Source organism: Grammomys surdaster, unplaced genomic scaffold, assembly GCF_004785775.1.
Source record: "Grammomys surdaster isolate TR1022 unplaced genomic scaffold, NIH_TR_1.0 126086, whole genome shotgun sequence".
Classification (NCBI taxonomy): Eukaryota; Metazoa; Chordata; class Mammalia; order Rodentia; family Muridae; genus Grammomys; species Grammomys surdaster.
The window spans coordinates 327,459-349,517 of record NW_021620894.1 but is presented as its reverse complement, the minus strand read 5'-3'; the positions used below and the strand labels follow the sequence as shown (position 1 = coordinate 349,517).

Sequence of the window (22,059 nt, the reverse complement as noted above, 5' to 3'; positions counted from 1 at the left end):
TCTCGGGAGTTAGAGGAGATAGGCCAGGAGTCGCAGATACTTTCTTGGAAGAACAGGGGAGGGAACTGGGGGGGTCTCTCCATTCCAGACTCAACAACCTAGCCACACACGGAAGTACGTACTTCGAAAACAAATGTGATGTTTGTTCACGTATACATACATGAACATACAACATCCATGTTTGACAAATGTTTATGAAGATTCGCATACATCTGCCAGACTCTGGATATTCAGGAGTGGATAGATAGATAGGCTTGATTCCTGATTAAAGTCTAGGTCAGAAGGCAGATCATAAACCAAAACCTCAGAGACTGGGGAGAGAGGTATTAGACAGTGTGTAGCCAGGAAAGCTTCCAGGAGGTGGTGATCTCTATACTAATATCCACAAATCTATTTGGTTAAACATTTGTACTCATACACACACACACACACACACACACACACACATAGAGTTCATTGATTCAGTCACCAGCTATTTTTAAAGTGCCTTCTACAGGCATACAAGATTCTTGGATACGACAATCATACACGGAGGCTATCCTGGAGCAAAACAGAATAATGCAAATAGCAATTTCATTACAGCTGTGCTAAAGATTTGGTGATGGAAGTGCAGGGAGATGTTACAGATGTAACTGGAATATCTGACAAAAAATCTGCCACAGACACGGGCATATGTGGGTGAGTTCGAGGGCTCATGTATTTCACCCTGTGTATACTTTGTTGACACACATCTGTTGCCCTCAGCTGGTTTTAGATTTTGTGTTCCTCTGTGTGTGTGTATGTGTGTGTGTGTGTGTGTGTGTGTTTCTACAATGGATATATCCAAGACAAAGTACTGACCTAGACAGCGATACGGATCTTAGCTTGCATGTCACCTAGTGTTACCATTCACATTCAAGAGTTCTCTAGAGAGTTCCCACATTTCCTTCTTGGACTCATGCTGAGTTTGAAATGAACATCGACCTCTTTGAAGAGTTATAATCCCTCCATTGCTGTTTATCTGACCACGGGGGAAAAGGTGGGAATCCTATGAGAGCCCAGGAGAGGGTCCTTCATTCCAGAGATGAAAATGCTGCCACTTTGGGAGACCTTAGGGACTGAGGATATTCTCAAAGTGTTGGGCCCCAGGGAAAGCACTGATGGGATTTCTGGACAGGGAGCCTGGTGGCATCTCAGCCCCACCAGCAACCTGGTCTCTGTGTACGCATCTGTGAGCTCTTGATGTCCCCCGCAGGCACCCTCTTTTCCCGCTCCTGACGCTGCTGTTTGAGAAATGTGAACAGGCCACCCAAGGCTCAGAGTGCATCACCTCCGCCAGCTTTGATGTGGACATCGAGAACTTTGTCCACCAGCAGGAGCAGGAACACAAACCCTTCTTCAGCGATGACCCAGAACTGGACAATCTGGTAAAGACCCTCTACCCTCCATCCCGGCTCCAGTCTTCCCACCCTGTGATCCCACCCCAAATACTCTAAAAGTGTTCCTTTCATTAATTGATTCAATAAGACGTTTTGAGTATCCACCACGGAACAGGCACCATGTGTACTGTTTCATGGTTGAGAACTAATTCCCAGCCGGGTGGTGGTGGCGCACGCCTTTAGTCCCAGCACTTGGGAGGCAGAGGCAGGCAGATTTCTGAGTTTGAGGCTAGCCTGGTCTACAGAGTGAGTTCCAGGACAGCCTGGGCTATACAGAGAAACCCTGTCTCGAAAAACCAAAGAGAGAGAGAGAGAGAGAGAGAGAGAGAGAGAGAGAGAGAGAGAGAACCAATTCCCAGTATTTTTAACCGAGATTCTAGCTTCGGGCTTTGCTACCAATGCTTTTTCCCTTTCTACCTCTGGTGGCACCAGCGTCTGCACATCTGGTACCTTACAATTCAAACAAGTGGAGAAAGGGGGGGGGGTCTAGCAGCCAGATTGCCAAAGGTAGCTATTCCAAGTTTGCATGGAGAACCGGTGGCTACATGCTGCTGTGGTTGGCAGAAGAGGCAGAGATGTGTGAGGGTAGGAGGTATGTTCAAGCAGGTCAATATGGAGAAAGACAAAGGTTCTGCCCTCTTCTTGGACACAGTAGCTCACACCTCCGAATAGCTTGCTGCTCAGATAAGCACTACATCCTGTAAAATGCAAGTTCCTGGTCTACACTATGGAACTGTGATTTTATAGACTCAAAGGGAGCCTTGTGAATCTACATTTGATACTTTCAAGTCAACTGCCATCTTTAGCTTTGACGGCTGCCATGTTGGATGGGATCCTGAAGTCCTTCCTCATCTAGTGTTCGAATTCTACTGAAGAGGGGTGTTGGCAAGGCCACTGTGCTTGCCCATCATGCTGAGTAGTCTCCTGGGATTATTACTTGATGTGTTTTTTTCATATGTGTGTGAACTGCCCAGATTATCACAGCAAATTTGGAACTACAAATCTATTCCTCAACATAGACACATTGATGGATGGTAGTGCTGGCTTCTTCTGCCCAGAACTTAGCTCCCCCAAAACAAAAGAGTTAAGGAAGTAAAGGTGACAACAAAAGAAGATACAATGACATGTTCACACACACACATGTACATATATACATGAGTACACACATGTACACACACACATTCTGTACATCCACAGAGCAAATGAATGACTTTGGTATTATTTTTGGACTGAAAATTTACTCAAATCGCTGAAGCTCTTGGTGTCCAGTTCAGTACTTTGTGGAGTCTAAGATAGCCACCAGGAGAACCCACGCTGGCCTGGAGGTTTGTGATGATTTAAAAGTGGGAGCAGGAAGAAGTACTTACTGGCTGCCAGGAATATTAGTGGAAGCTCCCAAGTCTACCTCTGCTCATGCCTGGCTCTCTATCTTCCCGAGCAGGCATAGAACCCTGGCTGAAGTCTCTAAGATTCCATCGTGCTGGTCCTCCAGCTGGTGGAGGGCCAGGCCAACTTAGCCCTGCCCTGTTCCTCAGCTAGTTGGAATTAGAAGACTCCACAATTTGGCCTCAGGCAGCCATGGAACAGGGAGATAGCTCTTTCGAAAAGTCGGGCTATGCTCGGTTGAGAGTAACTATATGTGTGCACACATGTAATGACTCTTACATCATCATTATTTTGTGTGTGTGTGTGTGTGACCTTGATGACCGAACCCCTTGGTGCTCAGTTTCCTCATCTATACAGCTGACTATACTTATCTCTTGTGACTGAGATAAATTGACAAGATGGCTCATAGACTTGGCGCTTAAAAATACTTTGCATCTGACAATTCACCTCAATGTGGTATGGTGTTCTAGATCTAGCCTTGCCTCCTGGCTGCCAAAGACACAATACCGTCAGGAGCCAAAAACTCTTAGGATAGGATAGGGGAGTCCAACAGTGCCCTTTGCCACTGGCTCCTAGCCCTATGTCAAAAGGAGGAGACGCAGAGGCCAAGCACAGGAGCCATCATTAGGACAAGAATCATGTCACCGGCACAGCCGAGATGCACATAATTAGAAATTAGAAAAAGGTCAGATCCCGTTATTACCAGCTCAATCAGCTGCCGAGTGCCACAGCCAGTTAATTTGGCATCTGTATTTTTTACAACCCGGCACACGTAGCCCAACGGACTGTAACTCTTTCTCCGGACAGATATACTGCGCAGCCAAGCAGGGACATAAAATGAGGGACCCCAAGCAAATGAGCTGAGATAATTGAGAGATTTATTTTTTATATATATGTGTGTGAGGGCAGCTTTCCTTTGCCCTTGAATATTGACTTTCATAGATAGTATTGCCAGGAGGGCACTTGGGTCCCCCAAATCTTTGCCCCTCCGAAGGTCCTCTCTGAACACCCTCCTCCAGCCTCTCTCTTGACCCTCCCCCTGCTTTCTCCCCACCTCTTGGGGAGCCCCTAACTATTCTTTCTTCCCTCCTCGTAGCTCTTTGCCTGTCACACCCTCCCGTGCTCCTCACAGTCTCCCAGAACCGCTTTTCCAGACAAATCTCCATGGAAACAGCTGAGTCAGCTCTCCCAGTACCGCCCCAAATTTCTGAGGATCCAAGTTAGAGATTTCTGAGGGAGGGAATCCTGGAAGCTGGTTGCTCCACAGCGCCTCTACTGGGAGGAAAGCGTAATTACAGAAAGGTTGAGGTTAGAAACCCAACCTTAGAAAGGTGTCTATTCTCTTCTCCTTTGACACACAGAGACCCTCACGTCCACAGAAGAGGGCCCTTTGGTCTTTGACTCCTGATTTTGTGCCTCTCCCACTGGCACTCCGCCTCTCCCTGGTGACAATAAAGCCCTCACTTGCACATAAGAGAATGACACCAATATGTCTTCCCGGAGCCCCCACTAGGACCTTTCCCATATCCATTTCCGTTCCACGGGGGTGAGGGTTGGGAGTGGGGGTGGGAGTGGGGGGGGCACCTTCTTACTCTCAGGTGGTTAATCAGGAATCCCTGGTGAGCCCCCTGGGATCTACTACAATTCCTACGCCATGCTTCTTTCTTACCTGGCCTCCAGATCCGACACCCTCCCTGGGCCCGGCAGCTTCTGACTGGCACTTGGTAAAGTTTGTAAAATTTGCAAGTTCCCCAAACCCCTTTGAAAGGTAAAAGCTTTTTGTTTTATAAAATCTGATTTACAGGCCCCTGGTGCAAGGCCAAGGTTTTATATATTATGCGAGATTTCAAACTAAGGCTGTAAAACGTACGGTTTCAGTTTCATGCATGGAATTTTTTTATGTGTAAATTTTTTAACATTTATGGGGCACGTTTTAATGAGACTCTGGTGTGGCTCCAGGGACAGATTATAGCTGCCTGACCGCAAAGCCAGTTCCAAAATGGGGCCTCTCAGGCCCCTGGGCCTACTCTGAAGAGGCAGGCCTGGAGGCCAGAGACTAAGAGTGAGGAGTCACATGAAGAAGCAAACCCAGAGCTGTAGGCCCACAGAGACCTCAGCCAGCCCTGACCTGAGAGTTACTCACCTCACCCTCCAGTCCAGGCTCTTGCCTAGAAGGGAGCCGAAAACCTCACAGACACCAGAAACAGCAGAAGAATTGAGAGTATCAATGTTGACGATAATTAACATTTATAGACCACTTACCGGTACCAGGTGCTATCCTAAATTATTTGCATCTATTATCTAATTTAAAACTCACAAAGCTTAATATTAATATTAACATATTATCCCCATTTTGCTGGAGGCACTTGCTTCAATTCTCAGACCACTCCCCCACCTCAGTCTCTCTCTTTCATATACTCTGGTGTGTGTGTGTGTGTGTGTGTGTGTGTGTGTGTGTGTGTGTGTGTTTGTGTTTGAGGTTTTCTCTCTGGTAGCCTGGAGCTCACCAATTATGCTACACTGGCTATCCAAAATGTCCCAGGGACCCCCTGTCTCCAGCACTGGGATTACAAGTGCAGGCCACCCCGTCCATCATTTTTATGTGAGCGCTGAGAATAGAACTCCAGTCCTACTGCTTGTACAACAAGCGCTTAACCAGCTGAAACATCTCTCCAGCCCTATAGCCTTCATTTTAGGAAGTGAGATAACACGTGGGATCAAGCAACCACGGGCAAAACAGAGAAGAGAACGAAGCCGTGAAATGCAGCTCCAGCTCTTAAATATCACACACACACTGGCTTCTGACACATGTCTAGGACAGGCAGGCTTTGCTTTTGTTCTTCTCTAACCACATCAGTCCTCAGCACAACCAAGAGTCCCTTTTTATTTATTTTCTGGTGTTTGAGGTCAATGTAGAACCTTGCATGTGCCGGGAGAGCTCCAACCACCCCAAGACTAGTGTGTTACTATTATCTCATTTTATAGCTGAGGAAGTGAAGATGCAGAGATGAAGAAATGTTCAAAGTAGGGAGACAGAAACCTCTCAGCCTCCAAAGCCGTCTCCTTGAGTTCCCCACTGGACTCCCCAGGTTCTCAGTCAAGCCCAGCCAGGAAGACATTATCCTCATTTAGCAGAGAGAAAAATCAAGGACTAAGTATCCTGTGGCCAAGTAGTTACATAGTTGGGTTTGGAGAAAGGTTGCCTAATTGGAGAAGTTCAGTCCGAGACCTCCGGTCCCTCACTGCTTCTCCAAATTTTGATGCCACCACGTGGAAGTGCCAGTCCTTGACACAAATGTGCTTTAACTTGCCACGCGTGGCCATTTCCATAAAATACCCGTCTGTCTGGCAGTCCTCCAGCCCCTGACTTCCATGTTCCTCTTTTTATGCTGGTGACCCGGCACTCCCGACTGGCCAAGCCAGGCTGATGCAGGGTCAGAACAGTTTTCATTAGATTTAGCTTTGGCTGCACCAGTGAACCACAGGAAATGTCAGCTCACACACTTTAGAAATGTGTGTGTATAAACTTCTTCTTCTCTACAAGAGCACCTACCTTCCCAATCTGCAGAAAGAGAAAATGGAAGGCTCTCACTCCCAAAGGCAAGAAATGGAGCAGGCTATCTGATCTCTGAGCTTCTGTTCCCTTATCTTTAGCAGAGTGATGGATAATCTTGCCTGTATCCCTGAGGTGAAGAGGCTCAGATAAGATAATGGAGAGAGAAGCCTTTCGCAAACTGTAAACTGCTGTGTACACAGATGTTTTGAGAGACAAGGAGTCACCATCATCAAACGAAGAGGCCAAGACCTACAAGAGGGGCAGCCATTTAGAAAAGAACTTGAAGTTTGGTGTGGCCATTGTGGTGGCATCAGGACAAGGATTTGGCATTTATTAAACACCTAGGTTACATACCAGAAACATTTGCAAACATGCTCTTACTCGATATTCATAACAATTTTAAACTGTAGATACTATTATCATCATAAATTCCATAGATAAGGATTAAGCCACTTCTCCAAAATGCCTAGGTAACAAATAATAAATTCAGGACATCACAGCGTGCAGCTTTTTAGGAAATAAGTTGTCCTTGCCTTGGATACTTTCCTAGGAGTGTGTGATTATATGATACTACAATATGAAGCTGCATTTTATTTTGCTGTTTTGAAAGGGCCATCTCGGAAGAAGGCAGATTCTTTATTTTGAAACAGAATGGGGAGAGAGAAGCTGGCATACTAAAACCCGGGGAATGGGAACTAAGGGCACACTCATTACACATGGTGGTGACATTCAATTAGTGGCATTCTGGCTGGAGAGATGGCTCAGCTGTTACAAGCACTCACTGCTCTTCTAGAGGACCTGAGCTTGGTTCCTGGCTCCCATACTGGGCAGCTCACAGCCACCTGTAATTCCAGTTCCAGGAGATCCAGCACCCTCTTTTGGTCTCTGTGGGCATCTGCACTCCCATGTTCAAACCCTCACACTGACACACACACACATACACGTACTCAGTAATAAACTAAAATCTTTAAAAGCAAAAACAAAAACAAATGAAGGGTCGTTGTTAATAAGCTGAGAGATGTGGAGTAAGTTCCTATGATCCAGATCATTTGGGAGAAAAATAGTTTAATAAATCACATTTTATTTTCACTTAGAGACGAAACAACAAAATGAGACACATGGGATCGAGGCTGCTTCACCTACTGTAAATATAGAGGGAACCCCAGAAATCACTCTTACGGTAGCCAAATAGGGTAGTCATAGGAAAGATAGTGGAGTGTGAGAAATTATTCAAAGAAGGCTCTTTTGTTTTGTTTTGTTTTGTTTTGTTTTAAATATGTATTTGGGCCCTTGGGAAGTAGAGGCAAAAGGATACAAAGTTCAAAATCATTCTTGGCTACACAGACAGTTCCAGGCCACCTAGGTTCCACGAGACCCTGTCTCATCAAAACCAGAGAAAACGAAAGAAAAAAAAAATGTACTTGGTTCTTCGTGGTTTACAAAGTATTTTCACATTGTTATCTGCTGGTCCTTAACAAATCTTGTGGATTAGAAAGGTTCTCTGTCTCTATTTTACAAACTAGAAGACTGAGGCTCAGAAGAAAAAAAAAACCCACATCCTGAACCCGTTCACTGGCTTAAAGAGAGCAAACGGTGGGTCTGGCCTCAGCTCTAGTTTGCATGACCCTGAACTGCAGGCTTGCTGCCTTGATGCGGTCTCCCTTCCCCACCCTCGTGTTCAGTATTACACATCTATTTCTCTAATATTGAAGAGGTCCTACATATTCATTGCCTCAGAGTACCATTATGATTTACTCTGCCTTCTTAAATCTTTAAACCAATTCTTTTAGCCCATAAAATAGTAATCCTTCATCTGTGCTTTATCAGACCCCAGGATATGACTGCTTCTGGCCCCTGTACACCAGAACTAGTTAAAACACACTGTGCATGTATTAGATTTGAGCTAAGAATTCTGGGTCTATGGTATATATTATGTATAACATGTATAATATATATTTGCTTTGTATTTTGTTTAATTTAGCTGTAGTTTTCCATTTTGTTTAATAAATGCATATTAGTTACATACTCAAATGAATAGGGGGACATGTTTGGGAGAAGGTATGTATGTATGTATACATGCATGTGTATGTGTGTATTGATTCATAAGACTATTTTAAAGGGGCTGGAGAGATGGCTCAGCGGTTAAGAGCACTGACTGCTTTTCCAGAGGTCCTGAGTTCAAATCCCAGCAACCACATGGTGGCTCACAACCATCCATAATGAGATTGGATGCCCTCTTCTGGTGTGTCTGAAGACAGCGACAGTGTACTCATAAATAAAATAAAATTAAAAAAAAATAAAATAAAAAAATAAAAAAAAAATTAAAAAAAAAAAAGACTATTTTAAAATGTTGACTTTTAAAAGCAAAATTTAGCTGGGGACACAGCTCAGTTACAGATCATTTGTCTAGCATGTGAAAGGCCCTTGTTCTATACCCTGCATTCCCTCCTCATCCAAAAGTTAAGCAGGATAGGATAGTCTTGCTAACAAAAGATGAGAGAAAAAAGAAAAGAAAAAAAACAGGAAGGAGAGAAAAAAGGAATGAAGGATGGGAAGGGAGAGGGAAGAAAGAAAAGAAAAATAATGATAGAATTGGTTTTGTTTCGACAAAGACAGTTGAGCAATTGATTCAAGATAGGTGAGATTAAAAGTAGCTGGTTATGTTGATGGAGGTACTAGATGTCCTTGGTGTTACAGAAGGCTGAGCAAGCCCTTTACATAAGGTGAGAGAGATTTGAGTCCTGTGTAAGGAAGAACTTCTTAATCAGCACATTAAAGGAACGTAAGTGACAGTCCAAGACAGTGAGGTCGTTTCCCAATGGCAGGCACAGCCTGGAAGATGGCTGCCACCACAGGTCCTAGTGTGTCTGCATACTCTCCTCACCTTCTAGGCCTCCACTTACCCCCCGAGCCACACACCCTTTATGCTACCATTGTTTTCATCATACCCGACTCTTGAGACACCATAGAAGGGCAAAGCAATTTGGTCTCAGGTATAAGGTCACGAGGCTGCGTATTACCTACCAGCTGTGTGACCTTGGAATGAAAAGTGCCTGTGAACTTCATTTTCTTCCACTATAAAATGTGGGCACTAAGAGGACTTGTCTGCAGAGGAGGTTGTCTAGAAGAAATAAGACAGAGCATAGAACAGGCTTAACCCAGAGCCAGACAGCCAGTAAGGAGTATTTCAGTGTTGCTGTCAATCCACCCACTCATGTCTGCTGTGCACCTCAATAGTATGCTGATTATTCTAATAGGCGTAAGTCAAGACCTTCCAGGCTGAAGCCAAACAGAAAATGTAGATAAGAACCAGGCTTCTTCCAGTTCCTTTTGGTCCAGACTACGTAGACTAATATCACCACTTGCTCCTTGTTTGTCCGTCCCAGCTTCATGGAAGTGGTATCCGTAGGATGAGACCTTGTGACGGTGCCCTATGTAGAGCTTCTGTCTGTGACCCCAAATTCTCATTTGGCACTCCAGAGAGTCTCTGAGTGTATGTCTGTGAGTGTGTGTCTGTGTGAGTGTGTGTGAGTGTGTGAGGAGTGTGAATTGTGTGTGTGTGTGTACATGGGTGTACATGCACATGGCGGCCAGAGGACCACCTCAGGTGTTATGCGGAAGGTGTCTATCTTACATTTTGAGGCGGAGTGTCTTATTGTCCTGAAGCTTGCTAATTCAACCAGTCGAGCTGGGCAGCCGTCTGAGGGTTCTCCTGCCTCCCCTCCCTATCACCGACTATTATTACTTGACACACGACACTCAGCTATTTGAATGTGACCTGGTGATCAAACCCAACCAGCAAACGCTTAACCAACTGAGCCACTACCTCAGCCACCTTGTTTCATTTTGTATTGTCTGAGCTTGTCCCTGGGCATCATAAGGCTGCCAAAAAGCTAAGAGGCTGTCGTTAGAACACACACACACACTGCCCATGTCAACATACACAGATGTGGAGACACAGTAACTCCTCCGGTGTTTTTTATTCTATCTTGATATAATTATAAATGTACATGCAACTGTAAGAATCAGTATGAGAGATTCCTGATGCCCTTTTTACATCACAGAGCACAATTTCACAGGCAGGAATAACCTACCAGCCTTACCCAGATTTTGTCACTTTCTCCCACACTCACTTGCGTGTGCATACGTGTGTGTTATGTTCTGTGTGGAGTTGTTACATTTAGATGAATGCAAACATGTTATCGTCAAGGTACAGAGCAGGTCTTCCCTCTTTCCTTCATTCTATCTCAACAATCTAATCTGTCCCGTCTCTGTGGCTATGTCCTGTAAGTGGCACTGCGCTGTTAGCATATATCACTTTGAGGCTGGTTTTTCTCTCATAACATAATTCCCCGTGATACATCCAAGCTGTTGAGTGTATTAATAGTTCATTCGTTTTTATTGCCAAGTTGTAGTCTGTGACATGGATGTACCATAGTTACCTCATACATTCATCTGTTTCCAGTTTGAGGCCACTTGATACAAAGCTACCATGAACAGCTACCTGTTCATGTATAGGAGTGTGTGTGTGTTTGTGTGTGTGTGTGTGTGTGTGAAAGAGAGAGAGACAGAGAGACAGAGAGACAGAGAGAGACAGAGACAGAAAGAGACAGAGACAGAGTGACAGAGGGAGACAGAGAGAGACAGAGAGAGACAGAGAGAGACAGAGAGAACATACATTTTTATTTCTCTGAAATAAATGCCCACAAGCTTCTGGGTCACAGGATAAGTACATACTTAGTTTGGGTGTTTTGTTTGGTTTGCTTGTTTTTGAGGCAGATTCTATGTAGCACTGGCTGTCCTAAAACTCAGTAGATAACCCAGGATGAGCCTTGAACTCACAGGGACCTGCCTGCATCTACCTCCCAACTGATATTAAAAGCATGCACAACACTCAGCAAGCATGTTTTCTTCTGTAAGGAGTTGCCACACTGTTTGCAGGGACTACACAGCACACAGTGATCTAGAGTCCAGTTGTTCTGCCAGCATTTGGTGTCATCCATTTCTAACTGTAACTGTGCATATGTCCGTGCAAAGATACCCCACTGTGGTTTCAGTTGGCAGCTCCCTAATGGCTAATGATGTTGAACACCCTTCAGTGTGCTAATTGCACACTTATCCTTTTCAATAAAAGGTCTGATCACGGTTTTTTTTTTTTTTTTGCCCTTGTTCTAAAACTAGATTGCTTGTTACTCTACCATTTACTTTTAAGAGCTCTTTACATATTGTAGGTACAAGAGCTTTGTCCGATATGTGGTTTGTAAATATTTGCTACCAGTCCACAGTCTTTTCATCTTCTTCACAGGATCTTCTTTGTTGTTGCAGATTTTGGGGGTTTTGTTTTTTTGTTTTTGTTTTTGTTTTTTGTGGGTTTTTTGTTTGTTTGTTTTTCGAGACAGGGTTTCTCTGTGTAGCCCTGGCTGTCCTGGAACTCACTCTGTAGACCAGGCTGGCCTCGAACTCAGAAATCCGCCTGCCTCTGCCTCCCAAGTGCTAGGATTAAAGGCGTGAGCCACCACTGCCTGGCTGTTTGTTTGTTTTTAGACAGTCTCTCTCTCTGTATCCCCGGTTATCCTGGAACTCATTATGTAAACTAGGCTGGTCTTGAACTCACAGAGATCTATCTGCCTGCCTCAGCCTCCAGAGTGCTGGGATAAAAGACATGCATCACCATGCCTGGCAGTTTCTTTTTTAAGAACAAACATTTTTAATTTTAGCAAGCACAGCATTTTCCATTTCTGGATTACAGTTTTGGTATCAAGTCTAAGATTTCTTTGCTAAACCATATATCCGAAGATTTTCTTTTCTTTTCCCTCCCCCACCCCTGAGTGTGTGTGTGTGTGTGTGTGTGTGTTTGTGTTCCTCTCTATATATTTTTTGTTTTGTTTTTTAAGACAGGGTTGCTCTGTGGGCTATCTGAAACCTTGCTCTGTAGACCAGACTGGTCTAGAACTCAAAAATTCTCCTGTCTCTGTCTCTGAGTGGTAGGATTGAAGGCATGTGCTCTCATGCCTGGCTCTGTTTTCTTTTTTCTAAAAGTGCTACAGTTTTTTGTCTTATATTTAGGTCTCTGCTCCATTTGAATTAATCTTTGTATTAGGCAGGGAGTTTAAATTAAGGTTTAGGGGTTTGTGTTTGCTCGTTTATGGATGTCTGGTTATTCGTGCACCATTTGAACAAGCCCCTGTTAGAAAGCCATTCGGGTTTATTTGTCACGATCCATAACAACATACGTAGACCTTTCCCCATCGCTCTTGTGAATTTGTCCTAAGGAACTAATGCAGAAATGGGATCTAGACACTTAGACAATTCTCTCTCTCTCTCTCTCTCTCTCTCTCTCTCTCTCTCTCTCTCTCTGTGTGTGTGTGTGTGTGTGTGTGTGTGTGTAGACCAAACCAAAGGCCTAATGAATGCTTAGGTGAATGTTCTACCCCTGAGCTAGATCCATTTTGTCCTCTACCCTCCTTGTGTAACTTTTTTCTAAATAAAACTGAACATTTGAATGTACTATAAGTGGCCAGCAACAGGAAACTAGTTAAATAAAGCATACATATGGACTCATCGGTGACAATTGAAAATAAGCCTCATCTATTCAATATTTATTCTATGTAAATAAAGTAATGCTGTGAGCCAATTAAATGTCACCCCTGCCTTCTCACAGCTCTCGATCCAGAAGAGAGAGAGAGAAAGAGAGAGAGAGAGAAAAAAAACACTTCTGACACTCAGAAAAGCATATTTGATGAGCTAAGGGAAAACCAGAAAGCGAAATTGTATGTGTAAGTTTCTTGGAGATTGGTTAAAATAAATGCATGTAAATCAGCAAGATGTCTCCACAGGCCCAAGCACTTTCTGCCAAGCCTGACAACCTTGAGTTCGATCCCGTGGACTCACATAGTGGAGGGGGAGACCTGACTCCCTCAAGTTGTCCTCTGACCTGCACATGAGCATCATGGCACATGTACACACAGAGACAAATAAATAAAAGTTTAGAGATACATGAGGGGGAAACTGAAGCTTTTCCTTTAGGGTAACTGGATAAAGACAATTGTTTTTTTGCATCCTGTGTTTTCCATGATTTCCATATATTTTCTTCTTATGATAATAAGAGCAGCAAGCTGGGTTTGATGGTACATGCCTGTTATCCGGGTGCTTGAGAGGTAGATGAAAGAGGATTATGGGTTCAAGGTCATCCTCAGCTACATATTGAATAGGAGACTAGCCTGGGCTACTTACAACCCTGTCTTCAAACTTGATAAAATAATATAAATGAAACAAACCCCAATAAAAACAATGACAGCTAAGGAGAAGGCTCCATATGCTAAGGAGCATCAAGCCATGTTAGAGTCAGGGATGTCCATTTGAAGAGGTCTCCTTGTATGGTAACCCAAAGGGCATGGAAAGCAGACAGTTGGTACCCAGCGCCCAGCTAAGTCATACTGGATTATCCAGTCCGTCAGCAGGTATCATCAGAGTAAGGCAGCTCAGATCACATGAAGCACACAGAATATAAATTTAAGAATAGATCATGTCTGACCGCTGGGATGTTTCCAAGAAACTCTGACCTTTGTCTTCCTTGTGTTTGTTTAGTACTTCATGCTTTATAGTGTGCCATGGTCCTTTCCTATGATCCCTCAGCACACCTGTAAAGTTGTTGGGGAGGGTATAATGTCCCCATTTATTAGACACTAAGGGGGGCATAGAAAGCTTAGGTTGGGTAAGTTAGTTGCCCGAGGCCATGTAGATAATCCATGGCAAACCTGGAACTTGAATCTGGACTTGTACTGCTAAAGTCTGCTGATCTCGGAACATCTGTCTCCAGAACAGCTGTGCTAACAGAGGGCTTAAAGCAAGTAGATAATCAACAGAGTCTTATGGAAGGTTTAAACCATGTGGATGCTAACTAGGAACTACATGAAGGATGGACTTTCCTTCTCTGCTGAGGCTGGGGGCTTGGCAGGGAGGGGCATGTGATAGAGACGCCTAGGCTTACAGCTCTTCCTCTCCCCAGATGGTGAAGGCAATCCAAGTTCTGAGGATCCACCTGCTCGAGCTGGAGAAAGTCAATGAACTCTGCAAGGACTTTTGCAATCGTTACATCACCTGCCTCAAAACCAAGATGCACAGCGATAACCTGCTCAGGAATGACCTCGGGGGACCCTACTCCCCCAACCAGCCCTCCATAAACCTTCACTCACAGGTAACACAGAGGGATGGACCTTATCTCCTCAACCAGGCATGCACAAAGGTCTAAAGGACCTCAGAGACCTGGGCAAAGCAATTTGAATCATCAGATCCTTTTACAACGAGGCCCTCCTCTCTCCATTAGGCCACACAGGTCCTTATTTGTTTATTCAGTTGTTTGTTTATGACAGGAGCTTAGCATGTAGCCAAGCCTGGCTTCAAACCCTTCATCTTGCTGTCTTAGCCACCATACCTAACCGGCACAGTCCCCTATTTTACATTGACACACACCTGCTAAAATATGAGCACCCCCTAAATGACCATATCTAAGATAGACAGTGTCCAAAAACATTCCTGGCTCCCTACCCAAAATTTACCATTACATGGTGAGTAGGTGAGCCATGGTCTGTAAAGGAGAAAAGTTACCTCCCTAGCAGACAGTTTCAGATGGTGGATAGACCTCCTGACAGTCTCTTCTGAAGGGCACTTAAGTGGCTCCAGGGAAACTAGTCCTTCCCTCAAATTCTGCCTGCCTAGTGGATAAAGACAGATTTCACAGGACTGTTCCTCCTTGCTCATCCTCTATTTGTGTACTCTACCTGGTACCTCTGCCCCACTAAGGTTCAAGGCCACTGTGAAAGTCACCTCAACCAAAGCCCTTCCAAGGTTCCCCTGCTGCCCTCATCCTAGGAAATGGTGCCTATTCTACACTATGTCTCTCCAGGACAGAATGTGTTCTCCAAATCCGCAAACTCGGAGAGCTACCTGATGACTCCTGTACCCTGCACTTGCTGACATCAACGTAGGCTATAAGCTCACAACTTAGTTTCCTTCTCACTGAGTTCCTGAAGTCCAAAACACATGCACAGATGCCTCAGGAGGCTCATGTTAGCCTTTCTCCTATCCCTAACAGACAAGGATAGAGATATGGGTTAACTTGGTAAGGGTGAGAGATGGGAGGTACTGTGAAGCCTACCCGAAAGGCTGCACCATTTCATCTTAGGTATGTCAGGTTGACAGAGGTGAGGGGAGGGACACACTTTCCACATTGTGGGCTCCCACGCACACCTCCACAGGTTCACTCAGTATTGCACCTGTCCAGCTCACTGCAATCTCTGTGGGGCTTGATGCTAAGAACGGCATAGGACACAGGGCAAGAAGTTTATTTCCGCCTTGTATTGCTTAAAATCACCAAATCACTTTATTATAGATCTAAGAACAGCAGCCTTGGCTTCTGCTTGCTAATATTCTCTTGAAATAGACTCATTCCTTCAGAGTCTTATTGTACTTTCCCTTATGATCGAAATTAGCAAGAAACTTGCATAAAAGAGGACAATAATTGCTCAACGAGCATCTCGTTTGTAATTTATTAGTTTCTATTATTGTGGGTTACCATGGCGACGCTGCGCAGCCCCGGTGACGGGAGAGATGTAAGATAGGAGCTGAGGAGGCTGCGAGGCCTCACCAAATGGAGATGCACATTTTTATCAGTAATTTTCATGAAAATAATAAGTGAGGAGTTAATGAGATGGAAAGCCATCCTGTGGCTATTGTGAATTTTTTTTTAAGTGTTGATCTAATTAGAATGCATCGGTCAGGAAAAGTAATGAGGATTTAGTGCCTCGCAGAGATGTGAGGATCATATCAGAAAATTAGCACAAGTCTTTGGAAATAATCAGGTCCTTGGAGAGGCCCTGGATTTCCCCTCCTGGGCCCTCCGACTCTACCTTGAGCTCTGGAGTTAGGGGGTGTGTACCAAGGTAGTGGGGCAAAAAGGCAAGGAAGGAGGGAGGGACCGGAGGCTCAGCAACCACAGTGGCCCCTCAGGGTTGGAGGTCTGTCTGAGGTTGACAAGAGATGCTGAAGCAAGCAGGGGTTTGCAGGGAAGTGGAGTTTGTGGGGGGGGGGAGGGAAGAATGTAGGCACTGGGTGATCCAGGTGTTAGAACTGCAAAAGCCAGACCTCTGGGGCATGCCCACCCTGTGCCTCTGAGCTTTGAGGAAGGAGGCGTCCTCAGATCCCTGCCTGAGAGTGAGGCTGGCCCTAGGGGTAGCCCTTGCAGAAAGGCTCTGATCTCAGAGAAAGAGAAACTCAGGCAGTTGGGAGAAAACAAAGACAAGAGAAAGGTGAAGGAAGGGGGTAGGTTAGAGGTGCGGGGATGGGGGTGTGGGGGAGAGTGTGGGAGAAAATACATAGTGAGATATCCCTATTTGATGTAACTCAAATTTGTTCCCATCACTTCCCCTGGTTGCCGCCGCCACCTCCTTCCCACCTGTCTTCCCTGGCCATCCCTCAGTCCTGCTCTGCACCTGTGCTCTACTTAGTTTCCTGCTGCTAGATTTGTCCTCCTGAAGCCTGTGTGGTCTGTAGCTCCTATTGCTACCAGGGATTTCATGTCTGACTGCCTGACATTCAAGACCTCACAGGTGTAGCTGCAGCTTCCCTTCCTGAGTTACACTGCTCCAGGAAGCACAACCATTTTTCCATGCCTGTACATTGAAGTGATACCTCTCCATACTGAACCCTTCTTCTCTACAAGGCCAAGCCAGTCTTTTCGCAGGGGCAGTGGCAAGGCTGCTCTCTGACAGAGATCTCTCTGACCCCCTTCTATAAAAGTCCTTCCTTCTCTTAGTTGTTAGCTTATCATTAAAGCAGCAAATGTTGCAAAGGACATTAAATGAGAAACTGTGTATCTTACTTTCCGCTCCTAGAAAACACATGTTGTTTGCATTGACACAGCATTTTATATATTTGAAACCACCAAATCACTCTATTACATATCTAAAAACAGCTACCCATGCTTTCTACTTGCTAATACTCTCTTGAAATAGACTCATCTCTTCAATAGTGTTGCCTTAGCGTGCCAGCTGTGACCACGATGTCATCTGAAAGACCTGGGGCCAGTAGGCATCGGTTGAAAGAAGTAACTTGGGGTTGGGGTGGTGCTTTGCAGGAAGGGAGAAGGAGGAAATAAAAGGACTGAGAAAAGGAGAAAGAAAGAGAGGGTAGCATTCTACAGGAGGGAGGCAGGGAGAGGCTGTGAAGGGAGCTGTGAAGAAAAAGACACAGCGAGATCCTGACAGGGAAAGCAGAGAGTGTGAGCCTGGGGTGGAAGGAAAGCAGGAGGAGGAACAGTGGTCATGGTGTGACAGAGATGGTGAGTGAAATAAAGAAGTGAATGGCTAGGAAGCAAGATGTTGGAAGATGGAAAACAAAGTCTAGAGTGAGCACTAGCCTCACGTGCGGGGCTTAGCAACCTCCGAAGGAACCGACTCTCAGCTCTAGGACTTCCTTTCAGCCTACGGAGGATGCGAGTGGTCCAATTCTCCCTCATCCCGGTGGGCTTCTCTCTGATACGAAGCAAACTCTACTTTACCAAGGTTGTCAGGGGACTGAAGGCAGTGTGCTCATCACCCCTGCCAAGGCCCTAGGACTCTGCCCCAGGCTGAGCATCCTGGGACGGATGTGCTCTGTGACTTTTCAGACCAGATGCGGCGGATAAGGGGAGGAGCTCCAGCTTGGAGGACTTACCACTTAAATGAGTGTGAACTTGTGCACAGTCTGGGTACGGACGGAGGCGGTGAAGTTCCTGTCCCTGTCTCTGTGAAGCAGTATGGATGAGGGATGAGGTCATGTCTGAGATCGTTTAGGAAAGAGTGCCTCACCATCCTAAGGACTAGAACCAGAGGCTTAGTTAATATAAGTGGCAGATCTTAGGATCCACCATTGGGAGAGGAAACTGAGTAATGGGGGAGTGTGTGTGCGCGTGTGTGTGTGTGTGTGTGTGTGTGTGCTCGCTCATTCGTCATGCTCCAACCCTAATCCCCTCCAGCCTGAAATAGCTACCCCAAGTGCTAGTCTGACCTAAGGAGGGGTGTTGCCCCCTCCCAACACAATCCTCTAGCTTAGCATCCCAGCTGGCTGCCAGCTTTGTTGTAAACTGCTGGCTCATGGCTTTCCCTGAGTGCTGTTCACAATGCCTTGTGAGGCAAAGGAGGAGGACATTTTTGTTTTCCAATTGACAGCCCTATTCTCAGACACTATGTCGTGCAGTCCGCTCGCTCTATGGGATTTGGCCCATTCCCAGCTTGGTCTTCCATTTCTATTTGTCAGTTTTCTCTGAGTGGGTAAAACCAAGGTGGGGGTGTGGGGATGTGTTTTTACCACACAGAGGGTGGAGGGTTGGAGTGGGCAGTCTCAAGGGCTTCAACTACCACAGCACACTTGGACTGTTTCCACCTCCCTGTCTTGCTCCAAACCATGTTACACCCAGGCCTGCTGCAGGGGTCGCTTCCCCACAAATATACTCTGGACTCGGCTCTAGGTTCTCCCGTCCTTCTCCCGTCCTTCTCCCGCCCTTCAAGAGCACTAACTAAACCATCCCGCTAGAGAGAACCCAACTCTTGCTTCACTTGGGGCTAATTTGATCTGAAAAATCATCCCTCTGTCTCCATGGAGATTTAAAGTTAGCTCTAGTACAGAGACCAGGACACGGTTCTCATTGCATTGCCAGCCATTTGGGGCTGTTTTACTGTTTTGGGTCCTGGGAGAAGCCAGGTGAGTATTTCAGGGGGAGCTCCTAATTCCAGGGGGGAGTGAGCTATGAGTCTAGGATGAATTCCGACTAGGATGTTCAGGGCCTGGAGTGCTGAGAAAGACAGGAAAGGAGGGGGAAGGAGGCTGAAAGAAGGGGTCCTGGGCTGAGCACACCACGTGTGGTTTGAGATCATCCTTCTTTCTTAACAGAAAGCCAGGCCTGAGGACCAGCTAGCACAGGGCTCATGTCCAGATCCATTTCTGCCCCGAAACAGATTGAACAAATCTCAGGATGGAAGATTTTACCTGTAGGGGTAGGAGAAGCTGCAGATTCATTGGTCAGGCTTCCTGGGGGAGGCAGCCTTTCAGGCAGGCTTGGGAGAGTTCAGTGGTCTATTAGCATCTTTAAAAATAAGTGTTCCCCGGGCAGAAAGAAGGCTGAGAAGAGGCTAGGGAATAGCTTTTTTAGAATCCCTAGAGAGAAGGGGACAGAGAGTCATTCATTCATGCATCATATATTCATTCAAACATTCATGGAACCTGCTGAGCTCCGAGAACATAAAGATGGATATGACACAGTCTTTGACCTTGAAATGGAAATGACAGTATGGGAAGAATATTTAAAATGTTTATTCTTTTAAAAAATTATTTTATGTGATAGTTTTGCCTGCATGTATGCTTGTGTATCACATACCCACAGTACTTACAGAAGCCAAAAGATATTGTTAGATCCTCTGGACCTGGAGGTATAGATAGTTGAGGGCTGCCTGTGGGTGCTAAGAATTGAACCTAGGTCTTCTGGAAGAACAGCTTGTACTCTGAACCACTAAGTCTTTTTTTTTTTTCCAGCCCTGTGGAGATATATTTTGAAGTTGACTATTATAGCCAACTGCTGAATATTTTAAAGAGAAGTAGGAGTAGATGCAATAGGGTCAGTGCTGGAGACACACTACAGGACAAATTAATTGAGCTTTTAGGCCTACAACATGAACTGGTAAGAAAGGAGCCCCAGAAACATTAGACCAAGCTCTCCCCGTCACAAACATAGTATGCACTGAGTATCTGTGTATAATATTTTATTTATTCCTCACAAGACTTCAGATGGACGTCATCCGTTTGACACCCAAGGAAAGAGAAAAAAAGAGAAGTAAAGACAGTAGCCCCACACCGCACACACACTGAAAAGTGACTGGCTGTATGGTTACTATAGACCCTGTGTTTGTATAATATAGTGACATCCTGTTACACATAGAAAGGAGAGCAAGCTCCCTGGTCCCAGGTTAGGCGTGGGATGACTGTAACCCAGGGACGCAGAGACTAAAGGTGACATAAAGGGTTACTATGGAGCATGAGTTTGAACTTGGTAACTGACTGGAAGGAAGTATGGAGTGAGCACATCCTGATTGCTGGGCTTCGCAGCCTATGAAGGAACCAGCCCTTAGCTCTGAGACTCCTCAACAGCCAAAGGAAGCCACCCATCTCTCCCTCATAAGGGTAGGCTTCTCTCTGACACGCAGCAAGCTTTGCTTTTCCAAAGTCATCGATGGGGAGGTGGAAGGCAGTATGCTTCAGTCAATCTTGCCAAGGCCCTAGGACTTCTGTCCCATGCTGAATCATCTTGAGGATGTGACCTGTGACTTTTCAGATCAGGTGGTGACAAAAGAAGGTAGCCCACCTCAGGAGCATCAACACTTAGACAGGAAAGCAACACCCCTGACCAAGGAGGCAAGAAGTGGATTTGTGCTGTCTGATTCCATCACAGGAATAGAGCTGTGTGACTTCTGTCGGGATAGTATGTAGTTCCTGCAGGGCCTGCGGGTGAAACCTGAGAGCTCCTATCCTTCCGGGAAGGAATGTTCCTTAAGAGTAGCAGCTGCTGCTTGTCCCCACAGGCCTGGACCGCCTTTCCCTTGAGGCCAAAGCCCCCAGCTGGAGTGGAACAGAACAGGATTAGAAGGTTTGTTTATATGTGCTTGGCTTCCTTGCTTTTGCAAACCTAGCTCTTCTTGGTCTAAGGCAGGACTCTGGCTGTCATAGAGCAGAAAGGCTCTGCCAGAAAGGGTGTCTGGGGACAGAGACAACCTCCTCAACCACCTAGACATGGGTACAACCCACTTGGACCACAGATCTATGAAGCTTCTAGCACGCACTCCAAAATGTGCTAGGCATAGTGTTAGAGGAAGAGCCAGCCTTCTTTCCCTCAAAAACCTATTCCCAAGCTAAGGCAACAGACATCTGCACAAGAGAGAACTTTTCTGTGTGCTCTGTGTAAGGTGATGGGAAGTGAGGAAGAGTCAGGAGCACTGTCCATGCCCAAGCCTAGACAGGTGGGACAAGCTTTCCCACGGAAGTGCATCTCACTGTCCCCTCAGGCCAGGCAAGTAAGTCATTGAGGTAGCCATCTGGGAAGGGTTGCTGAGCTGGTCTGAGGCTGTGGATCCACAGAGACCCCTAGTGGCCAGGGCAAGGATGGAAGATTGCTGGGCCCTGTATCTGGGTCCTGTCTCTTAATCCTCTCACTGGAATCCTAGAGACAGACCATCATTGGTTTTTGTTTGTTTGTTTGTTTGTTTTTGTTTTTTCTTAATCCTCAGATGCAAGGGATTTTTTTCAAGGTCATCCAGTGTATCTCCCTGTTTCAGGGGCAACCTAGTAAGATAAGAATTCCAAATGTTTCAAAAATACATCCAAGAGAAACGTTTCCATCATTTTTTTTTCATCATGCTTTAGTTTTTTTTTTACCCCATTGTGTGAGTGCATATGTGCATGGATGTGTGTGTATGTATGTGCCTGTGTGTGAGTGCCTGTGTGTGTGTATGTGCCTGTGTGTGTGTATGTGTGTGCCTGTGTGTGAGTGCCTGTGTATGTGTGTGCCTGTGTGTGTGCCTGTGTGTGTATATGTGTGTGCCTGTGTTTGTGTGTGTTTGTGTGTGCCTGTGTGTGTGCCTGTGTGTGTATGTGTCTATGTGTGTGTGTGTGCCT

At 45.6% G+C, this 22,059-nt stretch overlaps 1 protein-coding gene across 4 annotated transcripts in view; it reads left to right on the top strand.

The window, feature by feature from the left end:
• Nucleotides 1-22,059, top strand: part of Pknox2 (PBX/knotted 1 homeobox 2) — a 273,157-nt gene that overhangs the window by 226,858 nt on the left and 24,240 nt on the right. For all 4 annotated transcript variants that reach the window (XM_028755806.1, XM_028755808.1, XM_028755810.1 and 1 more), the window contains 2 exons: nucleotides 1,235-1,406; nucleotides 14,369-14,557. In XM_028755806.1, coding sequence (XP_028611639.1) covers nucleotides 1,235-1,406; nucleotides 14,369-14,557 — 361 coding nt within the window. The remainder of the gene's footprint in view (nucleotides 1-1,234; nucleotides 1,407-14,368; nucleotides 14,558-22,059) is intronic.